A 12353-nucleotide genomic window follows, 5' to 3' on the forward strand; every position below is an offset into this window, starting at 1 on the left:
AAATTTCAAGTTGATTATTTAACAATTGTTAAATGAATTCGTTCAAATAAGAAATGGTTGTTATTATAGTTCTAGCAACAGAATGTTACATCTATTAACCTGCGGCCATGTTTTATTATCAGTTTACTTTTGATGATTGATAATCTTCTATAATCTACTCTGTTTTTTGTTGTGAAACTTTTCTGTATAGTATAGTACTTTACGAAAAATCTCTTTCCACCTTTGAAAAGCCACATAAGTAGTGGCGTTCTAATGAAATACATTACGTGCAATAGGCATGATTTGGTAACCGTCCTAAAACCTGTCCGCTGTTCTGCCATCTGTACGAAACTTTAAACATTATACCGGCTGCTAGAAAACGTGGTTTTGGAAAATGTATGTACAAAGTTTCTCCCACAGAGTGATTACATTTTATGAAAATACTTCTGATTTTATTAAATCATAGTTAAATGTGGTAACAGTACAATGCTATTGAAGACATGAAGGAATGGTTGAGTGACCCAGACAGAGACTGCGCGCGCGCGCTTGTTCGACTGTATGATGAGAGAGGGCGAGGCGGTTTGTGCTGTGCGTTTAGTGTTGTAAGAGAGGTCTGGACGTGTGGTTGAGTTTGCCCTATGTCTGCAGCCGGCAGCAGCAGTCTGCTGGGCTGGTCCAGCTGAGAGGAGCATTTTGTGGCATATGTGGTTTGCAAAAGAAGAAGACTTGTGTAGCATGTGGTGTCAATGTGTATAGTGTTGTGTGTTCCGAAGGATTTCTTCAGTGAGAGAAATATTCGTATGGGTGTGTGTAGATCAGGGAAAGCTGAACCGATCGATCTTTTCTGGGGCACGGGATATTGATACAGAATATTTAGTGCAGTCTTTCACTCGGCAGGTCCGAGCGTATAATTTTGTGCTGGACCACGGATTTTTAACCGGCGTCACGTTCGTCAAGGAGGCAGGGCGCAGGATGGGGTGTGCAATGTCTGCCGAGGAGCGGGCAGCTTTGGCCCGCAGCAAGCAAATAGAAAGAAATTTGAAGGAGGATGGAATACAGGCAGCTAAAGATATAAAACTGCTATTGCTAGGTGAGTCATTTAATTGGATTTTCTATTGTTTAAAAACCATAATATCCGTCGTTTGTATACCATTTTAGTGTTTTGTATGCTAACAATGTCATATATATAAAGAGGTTTTTATGCCTGCTAATTTACGTACTACTTGTAAGCGATGTTAGCGAAGAACTTTTTGCCTTTACGCCCTTTTATTTCTTTCAACGAATGCAATGACTGATGCTGGGCGTGACTTGCCAGCAGCAAAGGGAGTGAAAGTGGAGGGGAACTCTCAGATGACAGACTGTTCATTTCAGTTTCCTGCAGTATTGTCCCTGTCGGTTGCATATAGAGAGGAATTGATGGGACGAATGAAAATGCTTGTGGATGTTGTACATTCGCTCTTCAAAATATGTTGTCCTGCATTTTATTACATGAACACTCTATTTCATTACGTCGTCAGGTTGTTGTTAGTGCATCTGTTGAACTTCACAGTAAGGTGAAGTTGGATATGTTTATGCAGTAAACTCCCGATTATCTGGGTTGATTGGGAAATATGCTTTACTGGGCAATCGAAAGCCTGAATAGTTCTCAAAAAATGAAAGAAAAACACGAAAATGTATCAGTTTCGTAAGTTGGTTTACAGACATACACTACTCAAATTTTTAAAGATTTATTAGTAACAAAGAATTTTATATAATATTCAGTACAGTATTGAGAAATTACTGTAATATTGGTAAATGAACGTATACCAGAGGACAGGAATAACGTTCTGTTGTCTTAAACTTTAGGTTTTGAGAACAATTGGTTTATGTTAATACACAAATTATGTTATTGTTTTGTTCCTTTATTTTTTTAAGCGTTCTTTTACAACTGATTTTCGAAACCAAGTTTTAATTGTCATTTAAACAAGATAGACCCTGGTTAATCCGCCCCCGGATAATCGGGAGTCTACTTTAGTTACGCAAGTAAACGTAAATGGAACACATTACCGGCGTCGTGATTGATTGTTTAGCATTCCTGCTGCGTGTTTGATGGATCTTGAGTTCTAATCTCGGTCCGGAGACCAGATGTCTTATAGTTGGTCGCTCTTGACAAATGCAGTGAAAATGCCTTCATTGCTGTAGGTCTTGTTACATTTCTTCTTGATTCTTGCCAATTGACAGAACACACATTCTACCACTTGATGCTACATAATCTTCGGAAAAGGTGAAGTTATCCCTGTGCTTTATGAATACTGGGGGGGGGGGGGTGTAGCTCACATACTCTTAATTAGCTGCTACACAGCTGAATAAATTTGTGCTGCCCGAGTGTTTTATATTATTAACAATTATTGCATAGTTTATCTCATAATACTGAATTGACGTCTTCATCCCTTGTAAGAATATGCAAGGCTAGTCATTGACTTCGTAAGTGGACCACGTATGAACGGTTTATCTTTGTAGTCCACATCGCCGATACTCCATTGGTTAGGTTGGGTGGGGTCCAGGGCCCGTCTGAACAGAATGAGTAATATCTACCGGAAAGCGAACCACGGCTGTCTCGTCACAGAAGACGGAGTGCATGATCCGTAACCATACTAATGGGAAAGGTGTCGCTAAGTTGATGGGATTAATAGGTTATTTTTGAACTCTTGTAAGTAGGCACCCTTTTTAAAAGGTGTTACGTTGCACGGCGAAGTAACGAACTTTGTGTTAGAGACTTGCTTTGAAGACTCGGTTCTCCGCGTTTTTCCCCCATTTTCCTCCGTACGTTTGCAAAGACAAGGTTGTAACCAGTACCTTTACCTCCTTGTTCTGTGTAGTTGTATGAATGCGTTGAGCTGCACCTACCCGATGTATCTTCCATGGCATGGTGCCGTATCACAAGGATAACTTTTACTCTACTTGTATGCATACTATAATTTTAGAAATACCCCAGCTTTACAGAGACACGTGGTTTTGTGTTCGCAATGGAATATTTGAATATATCTCAGCAAGCCACCGTGTGGACAAGATCAGAACTTTTCATTCGTGTGAGATGTACTGACAGACACCCTGCCTATTTGGGAGAGAAGGAAGGAACAGCATTAGTTTATAATTGGGGTTGAATTTTTTGTCCCTTTGAGTCATACTGTCGTTCCGTATTTAAAATAAACACCGTACCTCCAAACCCCTATTCACTCCCTCTGAGTCAGCTCTGCGTCATCTGAAGAAATCTGCCGTCTGTCAGTCGCTTTGATTACGCCGGTACGCTCCAGTCCAGAGGTAGAAATTCACTGGCGAGCCGGATGGCACTGTTTGGAAGTAACCACGGGCCGGAAATATAAAATGACCAGCTTACTTTGTCGAGAGATACCCGAGATAAAAGTTGTAGGGCCCAGTGAAGTCTGTGTTTTGGTTGACAGTTTTATGTGTAATGACCCTTTCTGCGAAAACTGACAACGTTTAATTTCAGCTTTATGTAAAAGAAAGTTATTATAATCACATTTTAGATGCTACAAGTCTTCATTGAATGTGTAGTGCAGTTGAGCGAGTCCACTGCAAACGGAACCCAGTAAATAATGGAGTGTTCAGTCTGTTAATTTAGTAGTATCGTCTCCATCAGTTCTTCTTCAGACAGTTGTCATTACTTAGAATTTTCCCTCACGCGCAACACACTGGACACGACAAAAAAGTCAGGCAGTAGTAGAACGCTGTGTATCTAGTATTCAACAAACCGTATGAGGTTGAATTGTAAGCAGGATCTGCTCTCCATTTGTCTGTCTGCAGACAACAGAGCAGTAGCAGTGAGGACGATAATGACAGAGAATAGAAAGACGACTGGCGATTGAAAACAGCATCACTGTGGTGACGGATGCATAGTAAGTATAGTGTTGGGAATCGCTTTAGAACCAGCGGTGTTTGGATGAATTTTATTTTGACTTCCCTGTTAAGCGCGTGAGATGGTGAGTGTGGCAATTTTGCTGTACGCATACGGCCTAAATTAAACATTATGTATAGTACCGGCCACCATATTGTATGCTTCAAGGCCTCAGCAGAATCGGACGACGTTGCAACACGAACAGCGGAGCCCGGGCAGCTGAAGACAGCTCAGAAGTCGCAGCGTAGCGAAGGTGACTTACAGCCGTGTGCTGGTGGGGGAGGGGGGTTTGAAGTTCTTATGTGGCCTTGAAGCATGAAATTTGGCGACGGCTAGTTATTCAGTACTTAAAACAGAGGAAATAAAAAGTCCTTGATGTTTTACGTGGAATTTAAGTGAGTAACGTTTTTGAATTTCGTTTCTAATTAAGATGTTTTTCAAACGTGAAATCGTTTTACGGAGGTAGTAAAGACGCATTGGCACTGCTTTTGGACTGGCACTGAATTATTGTCTACAAGGTTTTTTCCTTGTGAATTCTAATTCAAGAATAGCCGACTCGGATTGGAAATGTTCAGCATGCAGACGGCATTGTAGAAGTATTTTCGTTGTGGATTACCACTTCAAGAAAGTATTGTACAATTTTTTAAATCATTTCCTCCCGCCTCTGTGTCCATGCTGGTTCTGAGGCCCGCCCAACCTCCTATCCAGTGGGTACAGGGCTCCTTTCCCGGGGGGTAAAGCGCGGCCCGGTCGTGACGCTGACCACTCACCCCCATCTAGTGCCGAGATTGAGAATGAGTATGAGCTATACATGCTCTCCCCCCATGGCGTGTAGCGGGACGGCTTTACTTTTTACTTTTATACTACCTATGAAACTAGTTCTGCTTAGGCTGAAATGGATTTAAACAAAACAATAGTAGAAGATGAATGTCTTCTGGGTTGTAGCGTTGTGTAGACAAAGATGACCAACAGTTTGTAATTGAATGGGACATACCAGCTTCTGGTATGTGCTGGTGATGTTAACTTATTGGGAGGAAACATAATTATCATTCCATAAAAATACATGTGTCGGACACTATAAAGGTGGTTAATAATGGGGAGGGACACACCAGAATACTGGGAATAATTTTACTATAAATATAGGTAATGCATTATTAGAAAATGGAGACCTTGGGACCGACATTGGGTGACCCAAAAAGAAAAGTGGTGAGGCGGAAATTCAGTTGGCATGTGTTGTCGAATACACATTACAGAGGCGAAGGGGTTGATGTGGAAATAATGTAAATAAACGCTTGACGAAACCTGTAAATACAAAATGCAGTTATTCATTATCAAAGCGGTTGGTTTTTAAATGTTGAACAACATTGTTGCGGTATGCGACTTTGAATCACAGAAATAGAGCTTGTGTTTTCGTGCTTCGTAAACAGACTTAGTCTCTAAAGAACTGTGAAAGCTGTTAGAGCTAAATATTTTTACTAGGAAGGCAGAGGTGTGAAAAAAAGTTGATAGATTTGTTTTTAGGAAGCGCTAACCTAATAATGTCGAATCTGGACGTGGCAGCAGTGCAGTGGATAGTTCGCTTTCAGATGTTTCCGACACTTGTTTTTCTAGTCTTATTTCTGAAACCGTTACAAGCAACAATGAAGATTGTGTGATTTGAGGTTTTCACAGCGGTGAGAATGAAGATTGTATGTATGAAACGTTTCCTGGTTATTGCAAGAAAAATCCTTGGCTGTAGAAATTAAATGGGAATGAATGGCGAATACTAAACAGACAACTCGTTCACGAAACAAGCTCTGCACAGCAGTCGTATTATAGTACAAGCAAAATCAAAGTGGTAGAAACTCCAGAAGGAAGAAGCTGCCAACCGTGGGCATACCTCCCTTGTTTTAGGACAGGGCTCACACTTGGAAAACTGATTTGCCTGTTATGTTGGATATGTACACTGCTGATGGTTTGGACGTGGTGCGAGTTCTTCATTGTGATCATTCGTGTGCAGATACTGGGAAAATATTCAAAGTCCAGGAAGATACGTTTATTATGGACGAAACCACTTATTACAGCTCTTGGTGTCAGCATACCAGATTCCTCTGAACGTCCTTTGCAATTTGGTGGAACTGAATAACACATGTTCCTCAGCTATTTTAGATTCACAAGGGAATATTTTTTTGTGATATTTAATTTATTTCGCTGCAGGTGGTGCTGCCCTGTTTGTGGCGGTCTCTCTTGTAGACGGTAATTAAACTTCGTGGTTCACAGAAGGCAGATATTTCTTAACTAGCCGAGCGACTGTTAGTGTCTGAAGTAGAACTCAGTGAGCTCCATTACCGCGTAAAGTATCGCTGATATTGATGCCACCCACACCCCGCATCTCTCTTTTGTGTATCCACAGTGCGTTCAGCTTCCTCATTAGGCCTGTAGAAGCAAAAACATTGGAAAAGATATTTTCTTCTTGAGTGTGATAATCATATGTTCATTGCAGTGCTTTTGGTGAGATTACCAGAATACTGTATTTGAATGAAACATGACGTAGCGTTTGTCTTAACTGTTTTTAGGCCAGAAACGAAATTTTGTTACTATTTACCGAAATAAGTTGCATTGATTGTTCATCTTCTCGCAACCGCGTGACATCAGTACTGCCTGTACATGTTTAACAATCAGCAACGAACTCGAATGCTTAGAATTGTAGTGCATTATTTCAACTTTATCTTTCGCAATTTGATTTTGTCTAAAATTTTGTGTCGAGGTTGTGTTGTTAAACTGGACATTTTTCTTCGACTCTTTTTGTTCTGGTTAAAATGCACATCGTTTCGGAAGATGGCTGTGCTTCCGCCATCACGTAAAACAGTACAAAACCTAATCTGCTTTGTCGATTTCAAGGAGTTTATTTGAGTTTTGAACAGCCAGATTAGTTCCTTTCAGTTGATGTCGAAAGCAGAGTCATCTTTCGACATGTGCTTTTGGCGAACAAAATAAAGGACAACGGAAAATACCAAAGGATATGTGTATGTCTTCTTCTTCTTCTACCACCCATTCCTCTCCTACGTGGAGCATAGGGGCCTCCTTTCAGAAGTTTCTGATCTATTTTTATACATTTGGTAGGGACTCTTTGGACGAGTAATCAGCCCATCGCAAGGCCTCTACCAGAGGGACATGGGTGAGAAATGGCCGCTGAGTTTTGCTTACGAAACATCTCATTCATGCTCGTAAGGTTCTTTTACATGCCGAAAATCTACGACATGTGACCGCCGGCTTTACTTCCCCTCCGAAGGAAGTCGTGTTACGGATTTTTATCACCCTTAAAAATCCATCGACCTCGGTCGGGTTTGAACCAGCAAACCTTGGGTCGAGTGGCACCACTAGACCCACGGCATACGTGTATGTATGAGTTAAAAAGTATTTAACCTGACATGAACAGAGTTGTCTTATTTAATGTTACCTATTATCCGCAACTTTGCACAAAATTATGGTACATATTCCTATCGCGTTTGTCACATTCTGTCATGCATAATCTTTTCTCCAGTTACTCAGTAATTGCGTTTCTGAAAATAAAAAAACGCGTCTCAGTGAAGAGCTAATTTTCCATAAGAAGGAAAGCTCCTAGGCATAGGTCTATGCGTGAAATATTTAAACTGTAGGCCTAGAATAGGGAATGTAGGATTTGTGGTTTACAGGGAGATGTGTCAGGTTGCTGAGCCCTGTGGTATTCTGGTTGCGTATCAACATTTTGGATGAACTGCTGCCTGCATCTTCAATGTTAAAGTGAAAGGGACCCGGAGATTGATTCCTCCCCACTTCAACCCAGGAAGAGGAGGTTGCAAGTTCATGACGAGAGGACCAGACGTCGTGACATCACAGATCATTGTGTGCCACACGTTTTAATCGGTTTTTCACAGAAGTGCGTTAAGGAGAAATGTCTACTCATTCATTCTGATAACTCCAAACTCGTTTTCGACCAGCTGTGTTCGGGTGAATTTTATTTTCGCATCGCTGTTAAGCGCGTGAGATTTTATGTTCGATTCTTGGGAGGGGATGGGGATTTTTTGATTCCCATTTTTTTTGTGACTACGTGAGTGGCGTGGATTAATTTGTATAATGGTGATAACACGACCTTTCAGTCATTTCTGAAGCTAAAGTATAATTTTATTAGTTTAAGTGGCTAATCATACAAAAGCTGGTACGTATTACAGCATGTAGATCTGTTTTTAGTTCTGAAACTCTTGCCTGAAATATTTTTCGATATGATGAATATTTAATTACATACAATAAAAGTAATTTCTAACCTTACACAATGTGATGTTTGTACAGTAACTAATTAACATTAAGTGTAATAAATGGACATGTAGACCAATAGGGTTTGCAGATTTGCAAAGAACGCTTTGGAGTACATATTTCCAATATTATGTATAAATGTACAGACCTATAGAAAATTTGAGGTCGACACGTAGTAATAGATTCATCGTTTGGTTTCCATGTCTGTGTTTCTGCTATAGTTTCAAGTGCTTGACGTGCAATATCGAAATTATATTAACTCTTCCAAATTAATAAACTTAAGTCACTTATGTTATATTTTTATTGCTTCAGTTTACTCTGCAAGCATTCAGCTAATCAAGTGGTTGAACCGTTTGTAATAAACGTGGTGTTTATTTTAAACGCTATGGCTGTGAAAATGTCTGTGTTATGGGTTTTGACGCCGCGTGTAGTCAAGGGCAGGTACCAGCGTTTCGGAGAAACATGTCTTTTCCATTTTCAGGGCTGAAACGTTGGTATCTGCCTACGAGTCCATTCGGCGTCACAACCCAGAAGAATACCAGCGAATATTTCAAGGTTTTTTATTACTTAAAGATTTTTTCTTTGTATGTGGTGGTGGCATGATCTTAACTTTTGTCGCCTTTAACACTTTTTTCATTTGGGAATACAGTTGCTAGGCAGCGGGGTGCATTGACTTCATTCCTTACTGAACAAAAGGTTTCTCTGTAGACCGGTTGTTTTTAATTAGCTGTTCTACTAGGGCGTTGGGTAATTGTAGATGGGACCTGCCCAATTCACACTGTCTTGGAAATTGTAATAAATATAATGGATGATTTTACAGTGCGTACGATGTTGGTCCACGTGTTACAACATTCATTGCATTGTTGAGTGCGAATTTCTGAGGACAACGCAGCAGCATTTATTCACTGTTCGTGAACTCTTATTAGCGTCACAGGATGCCTAATGAATTATTATTATTGATCTACGTTTGTCAGTGAAGAGTGTACCTAGAAAAAAATTAACTCATGCTACAGAGCTTTCCGTCTTGATAGCAGGTCAAGGAGTTCCTTTTACTTTAATAAGCCAATTCAGTCGAGCAAAATCACTCTTGAAAAGCCAACAGTCGCTTAGCTAGTCGAGATATTCCCCAGCCCTTATGAAACCCGGGGATTCTCAACCATATTAAAAAAAGCCTGCCTCTTGGCACTGTCCCATTTAAGGCTAATTTTATGTTATGCTCCCATCTGTGTTTAGTAATCCAAATGATTTGTTTCCTATATGTTTTAAAACTAAATTATCGTACGAACTACGTATTTTAAATACGATGGACCCTTGACGCTTGGAATATGAAATTGTGCATTCTGGACATTACACGGCACCATTTGTCACGTGCACAATGTCCAAACGATGTTCAAGTTCCATCCATGTACGCTGCAGCATGTCAAAGTCAACTGTTGCAATAGCGGCTGCAGTTCTGTCCTTCAAATCGTTGATGTCGGCCACCGGAGTTCGGTACACGGTCTTTTGTTTTACGTACCCCATAGGAAAAATCACAGGGTGTGATGTCCGGTGATCTGCCGGGCCACGAGATGGGACCAGCATGTCGTCTTGCTGGAAGAACACGACAGGCTGCAGTTCTTGTAACTGTGGATAAACGATGTTTTCTAACATATCCAGGTAATTGCTGGATCTCACAGTCTCTTCGGCAAAGAAAAAGGGTGCGATCAAACGATCGTGCAACAGGCCACACCACACATCAACGTTGGGGCTGTCACTAATTTGATCCACCGTAGGACGAGTGTATTCTGATCCCCAGATGCGTACGTTGTGTTTGTTTACCTTCCCCTTCCCTGAAACGTGGAATTGGCCACGTTGAAGAAGTTGATTTTCTTCTCCTCAGGAATTCGTTGTTTTCGTCCAGTTTCTCATCATGGTCACTGCAAGTTCCTTACGGTCTACCCTATCATCTGGCGTAATTACTTGCAACTTGCAAGCATATATAGATGCAAACGTTTTCGTAACACCCGATGCAATGTCGCATTCGGCATTTGCAACTCAGTGCTACGTACAGCTCATGTCGACTTACGTGGACTGGGGACAAAGATCCTGCGTAACCATTCGACATTTTTATCAGACACACGTGGGTGCTCTGTGCCTTCCTGATGAAAAACACTTCCGGGTATCCTTGAACTTCTTGTACCAGGCACGTATCGATGGTCTCCATACTTCCGTTGCATTTCATGTCTTTGGTCCATATCATAATTTCTTTGAAAGACTCTTTGGGCCTTTGCGGCCCAAGTACGCTACCTCCATGACGCAGTGCGCAAAATTCATAAAAGAAAGATAAAATAAAGACATATGAAATTATTGACTTTAGTCGTCGTTAGTTTTAACGACTTGTCACGTGTTACTGTTTTCCATGATTTTGTTTTGTTTTTGTTTTACTGCCTGTCACTTGTGTCGTGTCTGTTCTGTCGATGAACACATGCTTGTGTGTGGTGTTATCGGTTATTTCACAATTTGATGCACAAGAAAAAATAAAGTTCAATTTTTTAGATCAGTGGTCTGGGCTTTTGTTGTGTACCGGAGTACAGAGTGGAACTGCGCGCGCGCACTCTGTGTGCCCGCCACCGAAGTCAGAAACGGGAGGAGCTTCATTTTGATCGAGTCTGTTTGAGGAAGTGTACGACCCGTAGCGGTCAGCGGCAATTTGTGAGATAAACAACTTACCAGTTACAGGTTTGCACCGTCCGTTTCCGCAGCATTCTTAAAAGATAATTCAAGAATCAGCGGGAAGTTGCGTTGTCCGTTTCCGCAGTAAGAGTAAGAAGTGAAGTCCCTTAATTTCGTGCAGTAGGGTTGAAGTGCTCTATCGTGTCTTCTGGTTGTGGTTCAGTGCGCTTGAGAGTGAGGTGGTAGGAATCTAGTGCTATCAGTCGGCTCTGTAGCAGGGGTGGTCGGAAGCCTCTGTACCGCTTTGCGATCAGGTGGGGGAGGAGTGTTTTTCTTGGACCCGTGTATCAGAACAGCCGTCGTCACGTTCGTGAAGGAGGTAGGACGCAGGATGGGCTGCGGGCACTCCGCAGAGGAGAGGGCAGCCCTACTACGGAGCAAGCAAATCGAGAGGAACCTCAAGGAGGATGGGCTGCAGGCAGCCAAAGACATAAAACTGCTCCTGTTGGGTAAGTGCGTCATGCCACATGAAAACAGGACCACTTTCTGGTAACGGATGGTATCAACAGTCCAGTGTTTGGGATTGCCTTTGCTAACACCACGAATGTTATGGTAATTATTTTCCCCATCCTTTCTTCTCTGTTCGTTTTATCCTTGTTTATTTCCTTTCTGCTTTCCTAGTTTTTTTGATTTTCATTTTCCTTCATTGTTTGTTTCTCTTTTCCGTTTATAATTTTGTTCCTTTTGTGCTTCCCTTTGTATATGTTTTAAATATTATAAAGGTGTCGCAAATCCAAAGTATGCCCTCTTCAGGTGCTCCACGACAAACTGAACCGTTAAACGAAAATAAATCAAGAACGTTCTGAAACAGAAACTCTCACCGAACACCAAAAACCCTTGTTTTTCACACTGTAAGATAACTTTGCTAGCGTAAGTATGACCCGCCAACGTTGGCAGGATTTAACCTTTATTGTGTCGAACACTAATTCACTGTATTGCAACACTGACCTTGCAAATCGCATTGATAATATAACATTTTATAAAATTCCTTATAAACTACCGGCAAATTGTGAAAGCATTCTTCGACTGAAGTCAGTTTCGTGTCAAACGCACCAACACAAAACCGACAATCTCACTCCACCTTAAGCCGAACGCGGACTTCGCCAGACCCCATCATATGCGCCACCATAGTCTCATTTGAAGTTCTTGATACCAGAGTCGCCATCGTCAGAACTTAGTTTCAATTGTGCCCCATCCCACGAACAGCGTACTTGTACGGTCAGGCGTGACGGTCATTGGCCATTATATCAGGAATAGATAGATGGTGGTTGTAGCTCGTACTATAGACTGTAGTGTCGAAAGAGGATGATTAATAAATAATGAATTTTAAAGGATATGGATGGAAGCGACCGTGGCCTAATTTACGGTGGGCCTACTATCCCAGCGTTTTCATTGGGGGACTGAGGAAAGCTACGAAATTCTCAGTCAGGACCTCCGGTCACTGACCACTGTGCTGCGACCAGTAAATATTCAGGTCTGACGCTGACATTTTGGT

General features: G+C 41.4%; 1 protein-coding gene across 3 annotated transcripts in view; it reads left to right on the forward strand.

Moving 5' to 3' along the window:
• The window catches only part of Galphao (G protein alpha o subunit), a 105878-nt gene that overhangs the window by 147 nt on the left and 93378 nt on the right, over positions 1–12353 (forward strand). The window contains exon 2 of one of the 3 annotated variants that reach the window (XM_022069326.2): positions 877–1069. In XM_022069326.2, coding sequence (XP_021925018.1) covers positions 952–1069 — 118 coding nt within the window. In that variant the 5' untranslated portion in view covers positions 877–951. Of the gene's footprint in view, positions 1–558; positions 1070–10786; positions 11308–12353 lie in introns of those variants that run through there. The other 2 variants (XM_087343553.1, XM_022069327.2) reach the window with 2 other exon arrangements.

This window comes from Zootermopsis nevadensis, unplaced genomic scaffold, assembly GCF_977971745.1.
Source record: "Zootermopsis nevadensis isolate Lab colony 2312 unplaced genomic scaffold, Znev_1.0 Znev_ptg000006l, whole genome shotgun sequence".
NCBI classification, from domain to species: Eukaryota; Metazoa; Arthropoda; class Insecta; order Blattodea; family Termopsidae; genus Zootermopsis; species Zootermopsis nevadensis.